The following is a 25716-nucleotide window of genomic DNA, read 5'->3' as shown; positions in this document are numbered from 1 at the left end:
TCTTATTGTGTTAACTTAGTTGTGGCACTTCTCACGTGTCTTTATTTCAAGCAGTCTGTTCACTTGGTTATCTTCTAATTAAGACAGATTAGAAGAAGGCTTAAGTGATATGTGTGCGTATGTATATATGTATGTTGTGAAGAAATGAATAGGACCAAAGACATTTAAAGGCATAACCTTTATATGAGAAATTATTATCTGCTGGCTCTTGAAGGCAAAAGAGCAAAATCTGTGAATATCTGTAATTGAATCTTGCTACCGTTTTCTTCCTTTTTCAGAGTGTTTACTTACTGATTCTTCAAATGATTTTTTTTATAGTTTCAAAACTAAAAGGTTATAAGTCTTAAAAACTACAAATGTTTAGAGCTTTGCTGAACTTTTAAATGTTATCATCTATAAAGCATTTAATAAATTCTCTCACTAGTGTACATGAAATACATTTGTTTAACCAGTCAATTGACTTAAGTGTATTATATGTATTGTATGAACAAGGCAGATAAAGGAGACAAAACACTCCAAAAAAAAAAAAAAAAAAAAGAGAGAGAGAGAGTGAGAGAGAGATGTTGTTCCTGAGTTCTTTTAGTGCCAGATACCTCATATACTCTGCTCTTAGACTCCTATAGTGATCACAGAAGGTCGGTATTTACATCTCTTTTTTTCAGATTCATACATTGTGACTACACTCTAAAAATGGGGTGAGCAGGTGGGTGAAAAGTAACCTCTTTTTGCTTTGAATTAAATTTCTCTTCTAAGAGATTGAACATATTTTTACTATTTATTGGCCATTCCTATAATCTCCTGGGGCATTTCCTGTCGCGTTGTCCACATTTGTTTAACTAGGTCGTGTGTTCTTTGTTTACTGATTATAGGCGTTTCCTATGTATTTTTTTCCCCCTCAACTTTTAAAAAAATTCAAATCTCCAGAAAGGTTCCCGAGAATAGTATAATGAACACCCATATACCCTTCACTTCTATTCACCAACGACTGATTATTAACACTTTGTCAGCTCTCTGTCTCTCAAACCTCCGTCCCCTAGGTTCTTTCTCTGTTACTTGGGGACTTTGAGACACTGTGACACGTCTCGTGGAAACACTACAGCATCTAGTCTGTGCCTATTAATACCTTCCACTATCCTGCTCCCTCAAAGAACTTCATTCAAGCACCGCGAACTTTCACCACTTCCTGCATCACACACTTCCTGTTTTCTTTCCTTGGAATGTCCAAATCTATCCATCCTTGAAGGCCCAACCCAAATGTCCTGTAGTCCACGTAGCTTTCCCTTCCCAAATGGCCTTGCCTGTGCCTCTTTTGTATCACTTTCTGCTTTCTTCTTGGCACCACAATTGTTTACGTGTGTGTCGTATATGCCTCGCATCCTCGAATAGCTCAGGAGCACTTGAGGCCAAAAAGTGTGTCCAAGAGCAAATGGTGTTTTCACAGAGCTTAGCACAGCTCCTTGCTGATAGGAGGCACTCAACAAATACCTGCAAAATCAACCGGCAAACCCACTGAACAGATGTTAGTGTGTGAGAGAATCAGAGGGGGATCCTGATCCTGTCAGCAACTCGTGCTGATTTTCTACGAATCATTTAACTTTAGTAGGGAGAATACTGATGATGATATAATAACTTTCTTTTTCAAGAGGAGGCACTTTACATACACTATATCATTTAGTACTTCCAACAGCTTTATGAAGTAGATATTATTACCATATTACAAGTGGAAAGAGAAGTGTATAGAGTAATATGTCCAAGGATGCATAGATGACATGTGGGCTCAATGATTCTTTTGTTTTATTGATCTTTGTACGACCCTGTCATCTTACCTATTATATATGTTCAAAAAATGTTTGCAAAATAACTTGCTTAAAATTGGGGTATTTCTTAAAGGAGAAAACTTTTTTCCTTCTTTTCTCTTTATTGCATCTACACGAGAGGATGGATGTTAGCTGGATCTACATCATCTCATAACTTGTGCAAATCAAACCATCAGCCTGCATGCCTTAAATATATAGTGATATCTGTCAATTATTTTTCAATAAAACTAGGGTGAAAAAAACTAAAATAAATAAATAAATTAGGTGTTTCTTTGTGCCTGCTTGGACTTTTAGAAATTCAATGATTAATGCTATTTAGCCACAAAAACAAAACAAAACAAAAAAAAACCCCAAACAGATAATTAAAGAAGAGCTGAAACTTTCTGTTATACACAGGAAGTGACACATTAATCTTTGGGACTCTATAATTGGTTTGGCTTTAACTTCCTGATTTATCATGAACAGCAGCAACACATAAAGAGGTGCATGCTTGAAACATATGCAACATTAAGGGGCTTTTTCTTTGGGGTCTGGTGATGAGCTAGGCAATGTTAGCTCTGCTTTTATACTTGGCAGTTCCACCAAAATGCCTCACCTGGGCATCTGTGATTTCTCTATTAAACTACCTTAGAAGCTGGTCCCCTGACCTTGGACAATGCTCAGGCCAAGAGTCCAGTGTCAGGCCCCTCTGTCATCAAACAGGGGATATGGTGCTATTTTTCATAGGACTGAGAGTCAGTGGCCAGGTACAACCTTTCTGGTTGATTAGGGATGTGGAATCTCAAATAACTGGGCTACAGTTCTCTTAAATTCTGATGCCAAAAACTGATAGGCTTTGCTCTTCAAATGAAAAAAGAAAAGAAGTTAGTGCATAGAACAATTTGTGTCAAATTTTATTTCCCTGAATTATACAGACAGTCTTTGAAACTATGGCTATATTTTAGTTTTGAATATATTTATAGGCTTAATAAACTCTATTAACTCTTTTAAGAGCAGTAAGTAGCCAAGACAAACAGCAGACCAACACCTTCAGAGAGGACGTCAGTGTCCTTTTCCTGCCTCACAGTCTTTATGGCCAAGGTCAGAGGATCAGCTTCTAACACAGTGGGGGGCAGGAAAGGGGGAAGCCAATGGCTGATGTATAGATACCAACTCCAGATTTGGAATTAGGAAGCCTGCTGTGATGGCCTCCTGGCTCTGAGAGCCTGGGCCCGTCCCTTACTTGGTCTCTCTAACACTTGGAATCCTCAGCAAAAAATTCAGATGACCATTCCTTCCTGGGACAGCTGATAGGATTTCTGACTGTGGGTGTAGAAGCACGTAGCACCATTGCCTAGCTTAATAAACGCTTGATAAATGTTAGTTTTAATCTTTTATACAATTTGTTATAGGTATCTTAGATTCTCTGTTTGAAGGATGACTTGTACTTTGTACCTTGTCTAGAGCAACCAATCAATGAAAGTGTGTCCACTGAATGAATAAATGAATGCATGTGTGTGTGCTAAACACCTTCAGTTGCATCTGACTCTTTGCGATCCTGTGGACAGTAGCCCACCATGCTCCTCTGTGCATGGGATTCTCCAGACAAGAATAATGGAGTGGGTTTCCATGCCCTCCTCCAGAGGATCTTCCCGACCCAGGGATTAAACCCACATCTCTTATGTTTCCTGCATTAACATGTGGGTTCTTTACCAGTAGCACCACCTGGGAAGCCAGAATATATGAATTCATGACTGAAAAATACAATCTTTGGTTATAAACATACCCATTCACAAGAAATTGTATTAAAACTGATGAAAGGCAATTGGAATGTTTCATAGTTTCAAAAACTGACAATATTGCTAAAGCTAGCACTTATTAAGGGCTTAAAGCATGTTAGCTTTGGGGAATTGTAGGGTAAGGATTTAGCATATGTGAAAGATAGTCATTTAAATCAGAATCCTAGAGCTGGGAATGTTCTGAGTAGAAAGCGCCAAGAAAACATGAGTCATTTTCCCTTTCAACTTTATCAGTTATACTACTTGTAAGTTATTTAAATTTATTGGGTTTAAACTTGTGTGCATTGCAAATACTTTTTGCTTTTAATTCTAGCTTCAGATTTAGCAGACATCAAGATAGAAAATTCAAAATGCAAAAAACTGGAAACAATGGAAATGGTATACAATATAGAATATAAAAGCAAGAAGGGTTGTGGGAGAAACTAATGCTCAAAACAACTTGAAAGGGTAAAAGAAATAGACAAAACCTGATGTATCTTCATTAGGGAGAGAGACAGAAACTGAAGCTAGAAAGGCAGTATCATTCTACTAGCTAAATGTTGATGTGTTATGTAATTTAAATTTCTAATTGTTTGCAAAAGATGACATATACAAAATATGTCATCCTGACTTGTAAAGAAAATTTCTGCCTTGCTCAAAAAAGGGCAAGTAGTGAAGTAAGCCAGAAAGAAAAACACCAATACAGTATACTAACGCATATATATGGAATTTAGAAAGATGGTAACAATAACCCTGTGTACGAGACAGCAAAAGAGACACTGATGTATAGAACAGTCTTATGGACTCTGTGGGAGAGGGAGAGGGTGGGAAGATTTGGGAGAATGGCATTGAAACATGTAAAATATCATGTATGAAATGAGTTGCCAGTCCAGGATCGATGCACGATACTGGATGCTTGGGGCTGGTGCACTGGGACGACCCAGAGGGATGGAATGGGGAGGGAGGAGGGAGGAGGGTTCAGGATGGGGAACACATGTAAACCTGTGGCGGATTCATTTTGATATTTGGCAAATCTAATACAGTTATGTAAAGTTTAAAAATAAAATAAAATTAAAAAAAAAAAAAAAAAAAAGGGCAAGTAGACCATATAAACTCATGTCCTTAGTACAATTAGTAATTATCTCGATTTTTATCTTTATTGTAATTCTCATATCCATAGTAATATAAAGGATACCTGAGCTTTTAAATACTAGTCCCTCCAATTTGAACACTGCAAATGTGTAAAGAGGAAAACAATGTCAGGTATCCATTTGTGACTGTGCAAATCAATGTGTCTAAAAAGAGCAGTCTGGACTATGGGTTATTCTTGTTACCAAAAAGGAAACAGCCAATGTGACCATCACTAAGGAAAAAAAGCGCAAAGTAAAAACACTGCTAAAAGCACACAGAATCTTGAACTCTTTGACCTAATTTCAGTTGAGAAAGAAAAGTGTCCCTCGGTTTAGAGCCCACTTACATCTTTGGGGCCATGGAGTTGAACTTCATCGAGTAACTGGTCAGTGGTTGGGGCTGAGCTACACAAAAGGCAGATGAAGTCTTTCCTTCTGAAAGTCAATACATCTTCCCTTAAGGTCCCCAAACATCCCTAACGCTAACCATTAATTGTCATTAAAAGCTCTCATTATGCGAAGTGAGTGTAATTAGAGCGTCTTGCCCTCACAAGGTGTACTGCACAGAGGTTGGAAAGGTTCATAAATTAGTGCCAATTCACTCTGCCTGTGTCTACTGTGCATTCTGCTGTGAGAGAGAGAAAAAAAAATCGTACTTACACACGTTAAGGCAAAAGCCCACCGGCCCTTACAAAATTAGTCTCAACTAACCACAGTGGTTTTTTGAGGGACTCCCTATTTCATTATGTGTCTCAGAAATAAAAGAGATAAAGTTTGCTGCCATCAATAATGCTGAACATAACTGCTGAATCCTGCAAATTCCAGGAAATTAATTATTCAGAATCTTGTGGGAATTTTGTCATGGTGGAGAAGCGACTTGTCTGCAAATGGAGCTCAGGGAATGCTCGGCATGATCGAGTCCTGTGTATGTGCACAACTGCAGTGCTCATCATGATGCGGAAAACACAGCATTCTTCTGTATGTCTACGATTCCTGAAAACTTGGAGTCTACATTATAAAATTGTTATGCACAACATAACACACTCGCAGTCTCTTATGAAGAATAATCATGACACGTCATTATATCTTCTAGATTAAAGGGATTGGTAATTACATTTTCTCTTCCTCATCCCTTAAACATGTATGTCACAACTGAAAAACATTAAATTGAATGGTTAGAGGCAGAAGATAGAGAAAAAATACACTGGGATCTCTTTATTTTGGGAGACAGAATGTATATGTGCGTACACAGATGCGTGTGTGTCTGTATACGTGTCTGTATGTATATATATATATAAATACACACACACACACACATTCACACACAGTGGCACTGAGGAAGACTCTTGAGAGCCCCCTGGACTGCAAGGAGAGCCAACCAGTCCATCCTAAAGGAAATCAACCTTGAATATTCATTGGCAGGACTGATGCTGAAACTGAAGCTCCAATATTTTGGCCACCTGATGCAAAGAGCTGACTCATTGGAAAAGACCCTGATGCTGGGAAAGATTGAAGGCAAAAGGAGAAGGGGTGGCAGAGAATTGAGATGGTTAGACAGCATCATCGATGCAATGGACATGAATTTTAGAAAGCTCCAGGAGATTGTGGAGGACAGAGGACTCTAATGTGCTACAGTTCATGGGGTTGCAAAGAGTCGGACACAACTTAGTGACTGAACAACAACATACATAAACACACATACATAATATGCTCATATGTATATAGTCATACATGTACACACTCATATAACCATGAACCCCAGATTTACTGGAAACCTAGAAATTGACAATGCCAATTTTATCACTGACTTTTATCCCAGGGACCAATACCCAAGAAAGGAGGTGAAGTGAAGTCGCTCAGTTGTGTCCGACTCTTTGCAACCCCATGGACTGGAGCCCACTAGGCTCCTCCGTCCATGGGATTCTCCAGGCAAGAATACTAGAGTGGGTTGCCATTTCCTTCTCCAGGGGATCTTCCTGACCCAGGGATGGAACCCCGGTCTCCCGCATTGCAGGAAGACTCTTTAACCTCTGAGCCACCAGGGAAGCCCAAGAAAGGAATACTAGTGTAAATATTCAGTATTTTCCCCAAAAGGTCCCTTTAGAGATGAGCCAAACTCCCAATCCTTGATGAAAGATTTCAAAGCATTCTCAATACTTGAGCCAGAACAATCTTTCTAAAACTCAAATCTAATTATGTCATTCCCCTGTGGAAATTCTTCCTATTGCCCTTAGAATAAAGCCCTAAATCCTCTTTAACAAGGCCCATGAGACCCTGTGTGATCCAGCGACCCCAGCCTACCTCAGCCTCATCACAAGCCATCCTTCATTTCACTTTCTGAGTTCCGGCACAGTGATTTTCTTTTGGCTCTTTGGAACTACTGCACAACTTGGGGGAAATACAGCTAATGTTTTACAATAACTATAAATGGAGTATAACCTTTACAAATTATAAATCACTATACTGTATACCTATAACTTACATAATATTTTACAGCAACTACATGTCAATAAAAACAGGTAAATACATAAATCACATTAAAAAATTGTGTATGATTACAGTAAAATTGTCTCAAAGACCCACAGAAGATCTACCTTGATGAACATAACTAATCCTAACATCTAAACATGCGCTTCCCAGGTGGCTCAGTGTGCCAACGCAGGAGACTAAACAGTCAGTGTTACTCATGCTATGCCTGAAAATCTATTCAGAATAACTGCAAATTTTCTTGAACTTAATATAAAAGGCCAGTATCAATGACTATGGGTCTGTGTCAAGGTCAGTCCCAGATTCCAAATTCTCATAATCCATGGTTATGACATGAATGAAAACCTGACTTAATATTATTTTCAATAGCTTTCCTCATTAAGTCTTTCATCTACCAGCACTGCAGCTGAAAAGCCAAATAAATAGGTCTTCTTTCATAGTCTTCTATTGACATGGCCAAAGCTGTGAGACAGTTTGCCATAAGAAAAAAATTCAAGGAGTACAAACATCATACCTTAAATCACACATTATAAAGGCTAATTATACTAGGCCAGCATTTATATGGGGACACCAAGACAAAAAACTGTCACTATGCCTTTAACAATACGCCTACTTAGCCTGCATCGGCTCACGGAGTAAACATAAACCCCATGAGCAAATGAAAATACGGAGGACCAAGGAAAGACGCAAAGACATCTCCCTTCTGCATCCTTTTTTGCATCCGTGTTTCTGTGGGATCACATTCCTTCATATTCTCCTTCCTATGAGTATAAAATGAACAGTCTATATTTTTAAAAAACACATGTCTTTTTAGGCATACATGAACTTTGTTCAGCTATCAGAATTGTTTAAAGCGAATACCCGTCTCTTAGGAAGACTTCCCTGACTATTTCTATCCTACCCACAAAATCTCTGAGCTCTCACCCCTTGTTACCATGTCACATGCCCCTCAGTTACATGCTTCCCTGTTAAGCTGTACTGCTGCTACTATCTCGATCTTCATATATTTATGTGTACATGTATTCTTCTTTATAGTAGAAGCTCATATGGGGTAGGTTTTTCACATGATTAAAATCGGCCCGGCTTTCCCCAGGCACTAGTCATAATGAATGCACAAAAATGATAGAACAATTCACCTCACAAGTAAATGAACGTGGCTGCTGTATGCACTGGATTCAGGTGCTAATATGTATTTGCTCCAACATACACTGACATCAGATATGATGTTACAACCTACTAAAATGTTGTGACTAAAAGTGAAAAACAAAACAATGTGTATATGGATAGCTGCTGCTGCTGCTAAGTCGCTTCAGTTGTGTCCGACTCTGTGTGACTCCATAGACGGCAGCCCACCAGGCTCCCCCATCCCTGGGATTCTCCAGGCAAGAACACTGGAGTGGGTTGCCATTTCCTTCTCCAATGCATCAAAGTGAAAAGTGAAAGTGAAGTCGCTCAGTCGTGCCCCACTCTTAGTGACCCCATGGACTGCAGCCCACCAGGCTCCTCCGTCCATGGGATTTTCCAGGCAAGAGTACAGGAGTGGGGTGCCATTGCCTTCTCCAATATGGATAGCTAGGGAGCTAGTTAGAGGACTACCTTGCTAAAGGAGCATTTCTACTTTGGTTATTCAATATTTCAATGTATTTTCTGTCCCCAAAGGTTGCCCCCACACTGTATGTGTAGATAACCATATATGCCATTTGTTTTTCTTTGCTCAATTTGAACTTTATAGAACTTAATATTCACAAAAATATATAAGATATCCTCATAAAAGTAAGCCAAGTTGGCCCTGAATTCCAGATACAGATCATACTCTTTGCCTCACATCATGGATTCTTCTTATCATAGGTCAATTTACAGGCTTTTTTCCCCCTCTCTACATCCTTTCAATATTCATTATTCTTTCTTCTCTCTAGTCCAGATCTACTAGCCAACAGGTTAATCATGTCTATCTGAAGAGAACTGATAAGGCAAGTAGACTCTGGTATCATTTGATATTTTATTCCCCAGTTTATTCACCCTGTTTAATCCAATTCTTTGGAGGCAAAAGGGGGACCATTATATTGTTTTAAATAAAGAGATAACTAATTAATCCAAAGTAATTCAAAGGGCTGAGAATATTGAAAGACACACAGACAGTGGTAGAAAAGCCTGTTTCAATGGAGGGGGTGAATGAAGTATAAAATTTCTCTCCAGTGATGGATATTCTACCCAAAGCTTTAAATAAAATGCAATATTTCATGCATTATGGTATGAAAGTCAAAAGCTCATGAAAGTAGAAAAGGTTGATAGTTTTAGATTACATTACTCTAAATAAAGAAGGAATTGGTGCTGACACCACCTTAAATATACTGCATATTGACATGTTTTTGAAGGAATTATAGTTGTGTGGCACAAGTCAAAATCAAATTATGTTCAATCAGCTGCAGCATATTTTTTAAAAATAAAAACATATTAGGAGACAAATATATGAAAAGGTCTATGTCAACTTTGCTTTTTATGTACCGAAGTTTTAAATCCCTTCTTATTTGCAAGCAAAAAATATGTACATTGGTGAAATTGTGGGATTATGCATATATTCATAGAAAAAGTACTTTCACACACACACACACACACACACACACACACATTTCAGTCCACCGCCTTCTCAAAAGTTCACCAAAAGTAAAAAAGCAGGGAGGGATCTGCTCCTTTAGAATTCAATACTAAATGTTTAAACCCATAAAAGGAAAAGTCCCTGAAATTTACACATAAAGAACAATGGAAAAAGTGAGAAAAATAAGAGAATTAAGTCAAACATTCTGTAAAATGAATTCAGACTTTAGGGTTTTACAGGGCATTAATCTAATATACGCCAAATTAGATTTTCAAATTCCATAATGTTTGATTTCTTTTCTAAAACTGGTTTACCCTTAATCCCAGAAGTTTTTCTTTCAAAGATAAACTACAACTCTGAGCTTTCTATTCAACTAGGAGCTCTACTGTTGATTTTTTAAGTATTTATGAATCATATTTATGATTTTACCTTCTCTAAACATTATTTTTGACTTTAATAAAGTTAAGACAGATGTAAGAACTAAAAGATGGCTTAATATGGATCAAATAACATTTATTTGAAAACCAGGCGACCTGTACACTATTTGTCAACTGAAATAATGTCACAAAAGTTTTCAGACATCTGGGAATTTCTTCCAACTTAACACTACCAGCAACAACAAAGAAATCCAAGAATTTCAGGATAAGATAGAGCTGCTTTCAGAACACAATTCCCCAAATATATACAAATCGACCACAGGTAACTTTTCTGCTTTTGCTGTGGGACTATAACCTTTAGCTTGAAAAATCCATGACTATGTTCTAGTCTGCACCAGGAAGAATTTGCACAGCAGGCTGAGATTTTTAGCAACTGGGCAGCTTGAGCTTTCCTTCACACTCTGCTTAGCAGGGTTTTTCACTAATATCACTCCTCAACAGCAAGTCTCAAAGTGAGATTGTCCAATAGAAGTCCTTCAATTTGGCCTGGCCTCTCATGCTGATACGGTATTGAGATGTAAATCTGTGGGTTGTTCAAGGGCAAATGAGGACTTCCCTGGTGGTCCAGTGGCTAAGACTCCGGGCTCCCAAATTAGGGATCTCGGGTTCGATTCCTGGTCCCGGTCCGGGAACTATATTCCACATGCCACAACTAAAGAACCTGCACACTGCAACAAAGATCCCATCTGCGGCAACTCAGAGCCATTACAGCCAAAGAGATAATTTTTTTTTTTTTAAAAAGAGCAAATAAAAGATTGCAGCAGGATACTCAAGGATGTTATCATTGTACAGTTGAATAATCTGGGGTAAACAGAAGAGTGAAGAAACACCTTTACGGATTCTCTGGAGTATGATTTAAGGATACAAACCAGAGTGGAATCTAAAGCTGAAAGAAAAAACTGGATAAAGCAATAACAAAAGAAGTTGTTCACTTGGGGTAGGGGCTCTGGGGACCAGAGTTTAAGAGGCAGAGCTGTAAAGCACAGTGAGCTCTTCAGGCAGTCCACATGTGTGTAATGGCACAGGTGTTCAAAGCATTATTGACAGAACATTGGCATTTTCTACAATATCATGTAATCAGAACACTTTGAGATTTCTGAAGATATGTGGAAATGTGTGGGCATAAGCAAACATCTGCAAACAACTCTCTTGGAGTCTTCTGCTAGACCCCTTCAATCAAAAAAAGAAAAAGATTCTGAACTGAAAAAAGAAAAAAGTTAAATCTCTTTAATGTAAGTCAGTGTCCTTACTATTTCATGTTCATTTCAGTGATGAAATATCAAGATATAAGAACGAGCTACATGAAAACTGGTCATAGTTTAATTGCACTTATACACATACACAATGAGCACATAGAATGAATGTGTGACATCCACTACAGCTTGCCGATTTGGTTGTCTTTCTTGTTCAAGTACAGTAAGAGAAGAAGTATCAAAAAGATTCTTCATCACAAAAGAAGTCAAAGAAGACAAATGAAGATCAAGAAAATCAGAAACTCCAAAGGAGAATCTACATGAGATTACATTGTAACAACAGTGGAACATTCCTTTTAAGAAAAGTAGACAAGTCTTGGACCAGAGATCAGGAAGCCCTTTAATTTGATGTAATAAGAATCAGCTTTATGGGCCACTGCATGCTGGACTTACTCTCCTTCAGAAACAAATCTCTGGGTGATGTCTAAAGACAAGAAGGATGAATTGTGGCCTTAGAAAGGGTTTTTACAGATAGAAACAAGGGCAAGTCCATCCTGAAGGAGAAAAGAAGGGAGAGAAAAAATAGCCAAGGTGGGAAAAGGGAAAACTTGCCTGTGAATATGTATCACAGACAGATTACTAACTAGTAAAACTTGCAAATCCCCAGACTTTTTGTTCTACCCTGAGTCCAGGAAAATGGTTCATTTATTCTACAGCTATTTAACACAGTCTAGGTGCCAGGTACTATATGCTAACTGCTGCTAAGTCGCTTCAGTCATGTCTGACTCTGTGCGACCCCATAGACGGCAGCCCACCAGGCTCCCCCGTCCCTGGGATTCTCCAGGCAAGGACACTGGAGTGGGTTGCCATTTTAGACAGTAGCAATATTAGAATGAAAAAGGCAGACAAGGACACTCCTCTCTCAGAGCTTATACTTTAATGGGGATTGTCACATAACAGATAAATTAACAAAATCACTTTGATAATGATAACAGCTTTGAAGAAAACAACACAGGTTGGTGTGATACAAAGTACTGGGGAGGCACTCAGGGGAGGTCACAGAGGAGGTGCCATGTGAAGTGACACCCGAGTGACAAGAAGGATACAATCCAGTGAACACTGGAGGAAAGGATGATCCAGAGAGAGGACATGGCTAACATTAATAATACTAAGTATCACTAATATTAATAATACAAAGGTCCTAAGGAAAAACAGGTTTGATATGCTGTGTTGCTGAAGTGTGGTGAGCATGGGGTATGGTATAAGATGGGGCTGAGGAAGAAGGCAGGGCTAGGTATTAGGACCTTATAGCTGGAATAAGGTGTCTAGTTTTTATTCTAAGGGCAACAGAAGACACCAGAGACGTCTTAAAAACAGGGAAGACCTAGGAAAGAGCATGGTGACACAATGTGAGTTTCATATTCTGAAAAGATTACTTAAGCTGATATGTGAAATAAAAACTTAAGGGAGATTAGAGAAGAAGCAGGGGGATCAATTAGGGCATAACTGCAGCATTAACAGGCAAGAGTTGATGGCATCTTGCATTTGGGTAGTGACAGTGAAGACAAAGAGAAGACAATGAATTAAAGATATATTTAGAAGGTAGATCCATTAGGATATGCTGATGACTTAAATACAGAGAGAAGGAAGTGGTGAAAAGAGAGAAGTCTAGAAAAACTTTTAAATTCAAATAATGGTTAGAGCAGCTTCACAGGTGGCTCAGTGGTAAAGAATCCACCTGCCAATGCAGGAGACGCAGGTTCCCTACAGTCCATGGGATTGTAGTCGGACATGACTGAGCGACTGAACATGCAATGCTGATGCTGCTGAGTTGCTTCAGTCGTGTCCAACTCTGTGTGACACCAAGGGCTGCAGCCTGCCAGGCTCCTCTCTCCATGGGATTCTCTAGGCAACAGTACTGGAGTGGGTTGCCAAGCCCTCCTCCAGGGCATCTTCCAAATCTAGGGATTGAACCCAGGTCTCCTGCACTGCAGGCAGATTATTTACCATCTGAGCCACCAGGTAAACAGCATACAATGGTTAGAGCCATTTACTGAAATGAGAAAGATTAGGGGAGAAGCATTTTAAGGATGGGGGGAGGTCAAGAATTTTATTTTGCATATGGTCACTTGAGATGTTTATTAGACATCCAAGATATGACACCAATAGACATTTTGATATATGAGTCTGGCATTTGAGGAAGAAGTTGGTGCTGAAGATATCAATTTGGTAGCAGATGCATTTTGATGTCCCATAAAACCATGGGATAGAATAACTTTCCAAGGGAGACAAAGCAAAAAGCAGAACCTGCCACAAAGCCCTGAGACACTCTAACATTCAGAAGTTAAGCAGAGCAGAGAACCCACATAAAAGGAGCACAAAATATCTGGGATGGGAAGCAGGATCTTGAGTCATTTTTTGAGTGACTGATACAAAAAATACTTGTTGGAGGAGGAGCCAAGATGGCGGAGGAGTAGGGCGGGGAGAACACTTTCTCCCCCACAAATTCATCAAAAGAGCATTTAAACGTCGAGTAAATTCCACAAAACAACTTCTGAATGCCGGCAGAGGACATCAGGCACCCAGAAAAGCAGCCCAACTCTTCGAAAGGAGGTAGGAAAAAATATAAAAGACAAAAAAAGAGACAAAAGAGGGAGGGACGGAGTTCCGTCCCGGGAAGGGAGTCTTAAAAAGAGAGAAGTTTCCAAACACCAGGAAACCCTCTCACTGCCGAATCTGTGCCGAGCTTTGGAAGCACAGAGGGCAACATAAAAGGGAGGGGAAAAAAATAAACAATTAAAAATCGCGGATTGTGAGCCCTACGGTAACTCCCCCAGCGGAGAAGCAGCGCAGACGCCAGCACAAGGCATTAGCAAGCGGGGGCTGGGCAGGGAAGCGCGGCGCGGGCTGTGTCCCTTAGAGTAAGAATCCGCCCGAATGTCCTGAGCGCTATCTGAGCGAAATAATTTGGGCTAGCAAACCAGACTGTGGGATATCTACCACGCGAAAAGCCAGCCCTAACCTAAGACACCGCCAGGCCCGCGCACGGAACAAAGGACTGAGCAGAGATAGCCGGCTGCAGACCTTCCCCCTCCGGTGACAGGCAGCCAGAGCTGGAAGGGGGCAATCGCAGCCCCAGAGAGACACTATCTATAAAACTGTAAGCAGGCTTCTTTGCTAACTAAAACTTCTTGGGGGTCTGGACGGTCAACATCTGCCTGAGAAGGTGCGCCGGTTTTACACCCAGATAACCGAGTGGCGGGGAGGCGATAAGTCGCAGCATTGGCGCCCGCCAAACACATCACCTGAGCTGCTTGGATCTGGGAAGAGCACAAAACGCAGGCCCAACCGAGTCTGCGCCTCTGAGGACTACCCGAGTGCCTGAACCTGAGCAGCTTGGACCTGGGAGCTCAGCCCAGGGCCGGCCTCTGATTGTTCCCGGCGGAACAACCTAGAGCCCGAGCAGTGTGGGCACGGAGGCTACACACGCCGTGAGCGGGGGCAGACCCAGTGTGGCTGAGGCACTGCGAGAGCACGCCAGTGTTATCTGTTTGCAGCATCCCTCCCTCCCTCCCCACAGCGCGGCTGAACAAGTGAGCCTAAATTTAAAAAAAAAAAAAAAAAAATAGTGTCCTCAACCATCCCCTTTGTGTCAGGGCGGGAACCAGACACTGAAGAGACCAGCAAACAGAAGAAGCTGTAACAGAGGGAAACGCCTTGGAAGCTACAGGCCATAGATTAAAACCCTGTGGTTACTACGGATTACATAGGAAGGGGCCTATAGATCTTGAGAAATATAAGTCGGACTAAGGAACTGCCAAAAATGAACTGAACCCAAAATACTCACAACAAAACCAGAGAAAGACCTAGATATATTTTTACTATTTTTACGATCAATCTTTCTTTCTTTTTTTTTTTTTATTAAAAAAGAAAAAAAAATTTTAAGTCCTCTATTGTCCTTTAATTTTCACTTTTATAACTATTACTTTGCAAAAAAAAAAAAAAAAAAACCCTATTTTTTTTTTTTTCTTCTTCAGCAAACTTCATATATATATTTTATAATTTTTTGACCGTGGTTTTTTTTTTTCTTTTTTCTTTTTCTTCTTTTCTTTAACATTGTATTTTTGAAATTCCAAACTGTACTCTAGATTTATAATTTTAGCCTTTTGATATATGCTATCAATTTTGTACCTATAGTTTTTTTCATAATTTCTGTGACTTTTTTTTTCCTCTGTTTCTTTCTCTTCTTCTTTTATATAACATCATATATCTGCAATTCCAAACTCTACTCAAGATTTTTAATTTATGCTTTTTGGTATTTGATATCAATTTTGTACCTGTATTTTCTTTATAATTTTTGCGACATTGTTTTTGTTGGTTTGTTTGTTTTCTCTCTTTATTTTTTTTTTTTTTTTTAACGTTGTATTTTTGAAATTCCAAACTCTACTCTAGATTTTTAATTTTTGCTTTTTGGTATTAGTTATCAATTTTGTACCTGTAGTTTCTTTATTACTTTCACGACCTTGTTTGTTTTTCTTTGTTCGTTTTTTCTCTCTTTCTTTTCCTTCTTCTTTTCATTAACATCGCATTTTTGAAATTCCAAACTCTACTCTAGATTTCTAATTTTTGTTTTTATGTATTTGTTACCAATTTTGTACCTTTAAGAACCCAATCTTCAGGACCCATTTTTCACTAGTGTACGAGATTACTGGCTTGACTGCTGTCTCTCCCTTTGGACTCTCCATTTTCTCCACCAGGTCACCTGTATCTCCTCCCTAACCCCTCTCTACTCTACCCAACCCTGTGAATTTCTGTGTGTTCCAGACGGTGGAGAACACTTAAGGAACTGATTACTGGCTGGATCTGTCTCCCTCCTTTTCATTTCCCCCTTTTATCCTTCTGGCCACCTCTGTCTCCTGCCTCCTTCTTCTCTTCCCTGTATAACTCCGTGAACATCTCTGAGCGGTCCAGTTGTGGAGTGCACATAAGGAAGTGACTACTGGATAGCCCACTCTCTCCACTATTGATTCCACCTCATCTCATTTGGGTCACCTCTAACTCCCTCCTCCCACTTCTCTTCTCCATGTAACGCTGTGAACCTCTCTGAGTGACCCTCACAGTAGAGAAACTTTTCATCTTTAACGTAGATGTTTTATCAGTGGTGCTGTACAGAAGGAGAAGTTTTGAAACTACTGTAAAATTAAGACCGATAACTGGAAGTAGGAGGCTTAAGTCCAAACCCTGACTCCAGGGAACTCCTGACTCCAAGGAACATTAATTGACAGGAGCTCATCAAACGCCTCCATACCGACACTGAAACCAAGCACCACACAAGGGCCAACAAGTTCCAGGGAAAGACATAACAAGCAAATTCTCCAGCAACAAAGGAACACAGCCCTGAGCTTCAAGATACAGGCTGCCCAAAGTCACCCCAAAACCATAGACATCTCATAACTCATTACTGGACATTTCATTACACTCCAGAGAGAAGAAATACAGTTCCATCCACCAGAACATCGACACAAGCTTCCCTAACCAGGAAACCTTGACAAGCCACCTGTACAAACCCACACACAGCGAGGAAACGCCACAATAAAGAGAACTCCACAAACTGCCAGAATACAGAAAGGACACCCCAAACTCAGCAATTTAAACAAGATGAAGAGACAGAGGAATACCCAGCAGATAAAGGAACAGGATAAATGCCCACCAAACCAAACAAAAGAGGAAGAGATAGGGAATCTACCTGATAAAGAATTCCGAATAATGATAGTGAAATTGATCCAAAATCTTGAAATTAAAATGGAATCACAGATAAATAGCCTGGAGGCAAGGATTGAGAAGATGCAAGAAAGGTTTAACAAGGACTTAGAAGAAATAAAAAAGAGTCAATATATAATGAATAATGCAATAAGTGAAATTAAAAACACTCTGGAGGCAACAAATAGTAGAATAACAGAGGCAGAAGATAGGATTAGTGAATTAGAAGATAGAATGGTAGAAATAAATGAATCAGAGAGGATAAAAGAAAAACGAATTAAAAGAAATGAGGACAATCTCAGAGACCTCCAGGACAATATTAAACGCTACAACATTCGAATCATAGGGATCCCAGAAGAAGAAGACAAAAAGAAAGACCATGAGAAAATACTTGAGGAGATAATAGTTGAAAACTTCCCTAAAATGGGGAAGGAAATAATCACCCAAGTCCAAGAAACCCAGAGAGTCCCAAACAGGATAAACCCAAGGCGAAACACCCCAAGACACATAGTAATCAAATTAACAAAGATCAAACACAAAGAACAAATATTAAGAGCAGCAAGGGAAAAACAACAAATAACACACAAGGGAATTCCCATAAGGATAACAGCTGATCTTTCAATAGAAACTCTTCAAGCCAGGAGGGAATGGCAAGACATACTTAAAATGATGAAAGAAAATAACCTACAGCCCAGATTATTGTACCCAGCAAGGATCTCATTCAAGTATGAAGGAGAAATCAAAAGCTTTTCAGACAAGCAAAAGCTGAGAGAATTCTGCACCACCAAACCAGCTCTCCAACAAATACTAAAGGATATTCTCTAGACAGGAAACACAAAAATTATGTATAAATTCGAACCCAAAACAATAAAGTAAATGGCAACGGGGTCATACTTATCAGTAATTACCTTAAACGTAAATGGGTTGAATGCCCCAACCAAAAGACAAAGACTGGCTGAATGGATACAAAAACAAGACCCCTGCATATGTTGTCTGCAAGAGACCCACCTCAAAACAGGGGACACATACAGACTGAAAGTGAAGGGCTGGAAAAAGATTTTCCATGCAAATAGGGACCAAAAGAAAGCAGGAGTAGCAATACTCATATCAGATAAAATAGACTTTAAAACAAAGACTGTGAAAACAGACAAAGATGGTCACTACATAATGATCAAAGGATCAATCCAAGAAGAAGATATAACAATTATAAATATATATGCACCCAACACGGGAGCACCGCAGTATGTAAGACAAATGCTAACAAGTATGAAAGAAGAAATTAACAATAACACAATAATAGTGGGAGACTTTAATACCCCACTCACACCTATGGATAGATCAACTAAACAGAAAATTAACAAGGAAACACAAACTTTAAATGATACAATAGACCAGTTAGACCTAATTGATATCTATAGGACATTTCATCCCAAAACAATGAATTTCACCTTCTTCTCAAGTGCACATGGAACCTTCTCCAGGATAGATCACATCCTGGGCCATAAAGCTAGCCTTGGTAAATTCAAAAAAATAGAAATCATTCCAAGCATCTTTTCTGACCACAATGCAGTAAGATTAGATCTCAATTACAGGAGAAAAACTATTAAAAAATCCAACATATGGAGGCTGAACAACACACTGCTGAATAACCAACAAATCACAGAAGAAATCAAAAAAGAAATCAAAATTTGCATAGAAACGAATGAAAATGAAAACACAACAACCCAAAACCTGTGGGACACAGTAAAAGCAGTCCTAAGGGGAAAGTTCATAGCAATACAGGCACACCTCAAGAAACAAGAAAAAAGTCAAATAAATAACCTAACTCTACACCTAAAGCAACTAGAAAAGGAAGAAACGAAGAACCCCAGGGTTAGTAGAAGGAAAGAAATCTTAAAAATTAGAGCAGAAATAAATGCAAAAGAAACAAAAGAGACCATAGCAAAAATCAACAAAACCAAAAGCTGGTTCTTTGAAAGGATAAATAAAATTGACAAGCCATTAGCCAGACTCATCAAGAAACAAAGGGAGAAAAATCAAATCAATAAAATTAGAAATGAAAATGGAGAGATCACAACAGACAACACAGAAATACAAAGGATCATAAGAGACTACTATCAACAATTATATGCCAATAAAATGGACAACGAGGAAGAAATGGACAAATTCTTAGAAAAGTACAACTTTCCAAAACTCGATCAGGAAGAAATAGAAAATCTTAACAGACCCATCACAAGCACGGAAATTGAAACTGTAATCAAAAATCTTCCAGCAAACAAAAGCCCAGGTCCAGACGGCTTCACACCTGAATTCTACCAAAAATTTAGAGAAGAGCTAACACCTATCCTGCTCAAACTCTTCCAGAAAATTGCAGAGGATGGTAAACTTCCAAACTCATTCTATGAGGCCACCATCACCCTAATACCAAAACCTGACAAAGATCCCACAAAAAAAGAAAACTACAGGCCAATATCACTGATGAACATAGATGCAAAAATCCTTAACAAAATTCTAGCAATCAGAATCCAACAACACATTAAAAAGATCATACACCATGACCAAGTGGGCTTTATCCCAGGGATGCAAGGATTCTTCAATATCCGCAAATCAATCAATGTAATACACCACATCAACAAATTGAAAAATAAAAACCATATGATTATCTCAATAGATGCAGAGAAAGCCTTTGACAAAATTCAACATCCATTTATGATCAAAACTCTCCAGAAAGCAGGAATAGAAGGAACATACCTCAACATAATAAAAGCTATATATGACAAACCCACAGCAAACATTATCCTCAATGGTGAAAAATTGAAAGCATTTCCTCTAAAGTCAGGAACAAGACAAGGGTGCCCACTTTCACCATTACTATTCAACATAGTTTTGGAAGTTTTGGCCACAGCAATCAGAGCAGAAAAAGAAATAAAAGGAATCCAAATTGGAAAAGAAGAAGTAAAGCTCTCACTGTTTGCAGATGACATGATCCTCTACATAGAAAACCCTAAAGACTCCACCAGAAAATTACTAGAACTAATCAATGACTATAGTAAAGTTGCAGGATATAAAATCAACACACAGAAATCCCTTGCATTCCTATACACTAATAATGAGAAAACAGAAAGAGAAATTAAGGAAACAATTCCATTCACCATTGCAACGGAAAGAATAAAATACTTAGGAATATATCTACCTAAAGAATCTAAAGACCTATATATAGAAAACTATAAAACACTGGTGAAAGAAATCAAAGAGGACACTAACAGATGGAGAAATATACCATGTTCATGGATTGGAAGAATCAATATAGTGAAAATGAGTATACTACCCAAAGCAATCTATAGATTCAATGCAATCCCTATCAAGCTACCAACAGCATTCTTCACAGAGCTAGAACAAATAATTTCACAATTTGTATGGAAAAACAAAAAACCTCGAATAGCCAAAGCGATCTTGAGAAAGAAGAATGGAACTGGAGGAATCAACCTACCTGACTTCAGGCTCTACTACAAAGCCACAGTTATCAAGACAGTATGGTACTGGCACAAAGACAGAAATATAGATCAATGGAACAAAATAGAAAGCCCAGAGATAAATCCACGCACATATGGACACCTTATCTTCGACAAAGGAGGCAAGAATATACAATGGATTAAAGACAATCTCTTTAACAAGTGGTGCTGGGAACTCTGGTCAACCACTTGTAAAAGAATGAAACTAGAACACTTTCTAACACCATACACAAAAATAAACTCAAAATGGATTAAAGATCTAAATGTAAGACCAGAAACTATAAAACTCCTAGAGGAGAACATAGGCAAAACACTCTCTGACATACATCACAGCAGGATCCTCTATGACCCACCTCCCAGAATATTGGAAATAAAAGCAAAAATAAACAAATGGGACCTAATTAACCTTAAAAGCTTCTGCACATCAAAGGAAACTATTAGCAAGGTGAAAAGACAGCCTTCAGAATGGGAGAAGATAATAGCAAATGAAGCAACTGACAAACAACTAATCTCGAGAATATACAAGCAACTCCTACAGCTCAACTCCAGAAAAATAAATGACCCAATCAAAAAATGGGCCAAAGAACTAAATAGACATTTCTCCAAAGAAGACATACAGATGGCTAACAAATACATGAAAAGATGCTCAACATCACTCATTATCAGAGAAATGCAAATCAAAACCACTATGAGGTACCATATCACACCAGTCAGAATGGCTGCGATCCAAAAGTCTACAAGTAATAAATGCTGGAGAGGGTGTGGAGAAAAGGGAACCCTCTTACACTGTTGGTGGGAATGCAAACTAGTACAGCCACTATGGAGAACAGTGTGGAGATTCCTTAAAAAACTGGAAATAGACATGCCTTATGATCCAGCAATCCCACTGCTGGGCATACACACTGAGAAAACCAGAAGGGAAAGAGACACGAGTACCCCAATGTTCATCGCAGCACTGTTTATAATAGCCAGGACCTGGAAGCAACCTAGATGTCCATCAGCAGATGAATGGATAAGAAAGCTGTGGTACATATACACAATGGAGTATTATTCAGCCATTAAAAAGAATACATTTGAATCAGTTCTAATGAGGTGGATGAAACTGGAGCCTATTATACAGAGTGAAGTAAGCCAGAAAGAAAAACACCAATACAGTATACTAACGCATATATATGGAATTTAGAAAGATGGTAACAATAACCCTGTGTACGAGACAGCAAAAGAGACACTGATGTATAGAACAGTCTTATGGACTCTGTGGGAGAGGGAGAGGGTGGGAAGATTTGGGAGAATGGCATTGAAACATGTAAAATATCATGTATGAAATGAGATGCCAGTCCAGGTTCGATGCACGATACTGGATGCTTGGGGCTGGTGCACTGGGACGACCCAGAGGGATGGAATGGGGAGGGAGGAGGGAGGAGGGTTCAGGATGGGGAACACATGTATACCTGTGGCGGATTCATTTTGATATTTGGCAAATCTAATACAGTTATGTAAAGTTTAAAAATAAAATAAAATTAAAAAAAATAAATAAATAAATAAATAAATAAATAAAAAATAAAAAACATTTAAAAAAAAAAAAAAAAAAACAAAAAATACTTGTTGAAACATTTATTAAACATCTACTAGATGCAGGATGCCTACTGTGGCAGGAATCAGAAGAGAACGAAGGACATGGGCTTGAAACCAAAACTATTCATACAATGAGGTAACACCTCACAACTGTCAGGATGGCCATCAACAAAAAGTCTACAAATGATAAATGCTGGAAAGGGTGTGGGGAAAAAGGAACCTTGCTCCACCGTTGGTGGGAATATAAATTGGTACTGCCACTATGGAGAACAGTATGGAGGTTCCTTAAGAAACTAAAAATAGAGCTACCACATGATCCAACACTCCCACTCCTGGGCATATATCCAGAGAAGATTCTAATTTAAAAAGATACATGCACCCCCGTGTTCATAGCAGCACTATTTACAATAACCAAGACATGGAAGCAACCTAAATATCCAACAGATGAATGGATAAAGATGTGGCACATATACATAATGAGTATTAGCCATTTAAAAAAAGAATGAAATAAGGCCATTTGCAGAAACATGGATGGACCTAGAGATTATCATACTAAATAAAGCATATCAAAGACAAATGCCATATAATATCACTTATGTGTGGAATCTAAGACAATGATACAAATGAACTTATTTACAAAACAGAAACACTCACAGACATAGAAAATAAACTTATGATTTGCTTTCTTTTTTTTTTTTAATTTTATTTTATTTTTAAACTTTTCATAACTGTATTAGTTTTGCCAAATATCAAAATGAACAAACAAAGGGCAAAGGTAAATAGGAAAGATACATTAGGAGTTTGGGATTAACAGATACAATCTACTATAAAATAAAATAGATCAACAACAAGGATTTACTGTACAGCACAGGCAACTATATTCAATATTTTGTAATATAATAGAAAAGAATCTAAAAAATTATATATACACACACACACACATATCTGAATCACTTTGCTGTATAACTGAAACTAACACAATATTGTAAAGAAATTATATCTCAATTTTTTTTAAGATATGAGCTTGGAATTTCAGCACTTGAGCTCTTTGATAGGGAGCAGAACCCTAACCCTTGACTTGTGGAAATTGGATAAAAAAAAAAAAAAACACAGGCTAAGCTTAAGGTCTCACTAGACTTACTGTCCTTTATGTCTGATGACAGACAGATGAGCAGACAGGCTGTCATGAAGAGTCCCTAGTCTCCACGCACATTACAACAGTTATCAGTCTGGCCTTGCAGATCTATAGATTTTTTTTCTTAAGACTTTTCAAGTGGATGTTCGTACTTTTGACCATCTTTACCCAGTTCATTTCCCACAAATATTAAAAACAGAAGTGAAGGAATACCAAGGAAACAGAAATGAACTAACATGTAATAAAGATTGTGTAAAATGTATGTTGACATTTAGGGAATATATATTTACATATAGGCCATGTAAAGAGGGTGAGAAATAAAAAAAATACCCTAAGGAAAACAAAGGAAAAATGAAAGTCCCACTGAAAGGAAAGAAATTGTAAACACTGAAGGTCCCCAAGACTAGAAACAGCTAAAATTGGCTTGCTGAGTAAGGAGCCAGAGAGAAGAATCAGACAGTCATTTGGTCACGATCAATCAGTATTTTTCTTAGGGATTGTAAGCTGCTGTAACAGCAGAGCTAACAGTCCCCGTACTGGAAAGACTGCACTCCGTCTGATCGCCCTCACAAGATGGGCTGCTGGCCCCCAGTAACCCGAGGTGCTCGGCAATCCCCTCACCTTCTCTGTGCTGTTCCCATCCTCCCCCCAACCTGTGGTCACCGTCTGGCTTGATTCATCTTCTGGATGATGATGGATGACTTAATTACGGAAATAAAGGCAAGAATCAGCTACAGGAGAGAAGCCAAATATGAACAAAAGGGCAAGGACGGGGCCCTTTCCTATGGTCTCTTAATAAGCTTTGTATTTCCCTATGCCCGAGAGGCTTGTGTGGATGCTTTTGGTGAGAGAAAAGAATGAATTAAGGGAGGACAATGCTTAGTTTGCACTCCTCTTACATGCCAGCAGCTCCACTTAGACTTTTCATGTTTCCATATCTGTTCCTGACAACAATCCTGAGCTGCCTACCGATGAGGAAACTGTGACCCCCCAAAAGATGAGAATTTTGCCCACATTCAAGCAGCTAGATAGAAGCACAATTGCTACATGAAGCAAAATTTTTCTGACTCTAAATATCATTATTTTCTCATTATAAAACACCATGGAGTGGATTACATATGCTTAAAATATATTAATTAGAAACTAGGGACTTATACATCAACTATATTTCAATTAAAAGTTAGAAACAAATAAAATTACAAAGTGAATAAATCAAAAGAAATTACATGAAAATAATCAGTAAAAACTGTATAATGAAGTTGTGATTTGGGGTGCTGTGAATCACCATTTTTTGTTGAGATTGCAAAAGTCAAGTAGCTAAAACTAGATCAATGGACTTTCCTGGTGGTCCAGTGGTTAAAAATCTGCCTTCCAGTGCAAGGGACACAAATTCAATCCCTGGTCGGGGAACTAAGATCTCACATGGCAAGCCACAACTAGAGGGCGGGCACGCTGCAGCTTGAGAAGTCTTCTGCCACAACTGCAGAACTCGTGTGCTCTGGGGCCCACGCTCCACAACTAGAGAAGCCTGCACTGCGACAAAGACCCAGTGCAGTCCAGAAAATGCGACAACCACCAACAAAAAACTAGGCCAAGAGAAGTTTTGTGAACCATTTTTAGAAACCGGGTTAAAGGGTAATAATTACACAGCATGTTGGCCTGTTGTGTGTGTGTGTTACGCACTCAGTCATGTCCGACTCTTTTGTGACCCCCCATGGACTGTAGACCGCCAGGCTCCTCTGTACATGGGATTTCTGAGGCAAGAATACTGGGGCGGGGGTTGCCATTTCCTTGTCCAGGAGATCTATCTTCCTGACCCTGGGATCAAACCTGGATTTCCTGCATTACACACAGTTTCTTTACCAGCTGAGCCAGCAGGGAAGCCTGTAGGCCTGTTTAGAATGAAATAAAAATTGACATCTACAAAACTACACAAAAGAAGAATAAACACACACACGTGGATGCGCAAGCACAACCCACAATCATTATACTCAGAGTAAGTTGAAGGTGTGATACACCATTAATACTTTAGCGTGTGAGTTGAGTGAAAGTCGCTCAGTCCTGTCTGACTCTCTGTGACCCCATGGACTATACAGTCCATGGAATTCTCTAGGCCAGAATACTGGAGTGATCTTCCCAACCCAGGGATGGAATCCAGGTCTCCCGCATTGCAGGCAGACTCTTTACCAGCTGAGCCACAAGGCAAGCCCACTTCAGTGTGTACCTCCTAAAAAACAAGGACTCTCCCCTATATAACTACAGCGCGTGTGTGTGTGCTTAGTCGCTTCATTCATGTCCGACTCCCTGTGACCCTATG

General features: G+C 39.0%; 1 protein-coding gene across 30 annotated transcripts in view; it reads right to left on the bottom strand.

The window, feature by feature from the left end:
• Positions 1-25716, bottom strand: part of SLC10A7 (solute carrier family 10 member 7) — a 312501-nt gene that overhangs the window by 148009 nt on the left and 138776 nt on the right. The window contains exon 5 of one of the 30 annotated variants that reach the window (XM_055550431.1): positions 24507-25291. The exons of 28 other annotated variants lie outside the window; for them this stretch is intronic. Coding sequence is in view for 1 of the 2 variants with exons in the window: in XM_055550417.1 (XP_055406392.1) it covers positions 25259-25291 (33 nt within the window). In the remaining variant the exon portion in view is untranslated. Of the gene's footprint in view, positions 1-24506; positions 25292-25716 lie in introns of those variants that run through there. One more of the 30 variants, XM_055550417.1, reaches the window with a different exon arrangement.

This window comes from Bubalus kerabau, chromosome 16 (assembly GCF_029407905.1).
Source record: "Bubalus kerabau isolate K-KA32 ecotype Philippines breed swamp buffalo chromosome 16, PCC_UOA_SB_1v2, whole genome shotgun sequence".
NCBI lineage: Eukaryota > Metazoa > Chordata > Mammalia > Artiodactyla > Bovidae > Bubalus > Bubalus kerabau.
The sequence above is the reverse complement of the archived record's forward strand: the minus strand, read 5'-3'. Positions and strand labels throughout refer to the sequence as shown.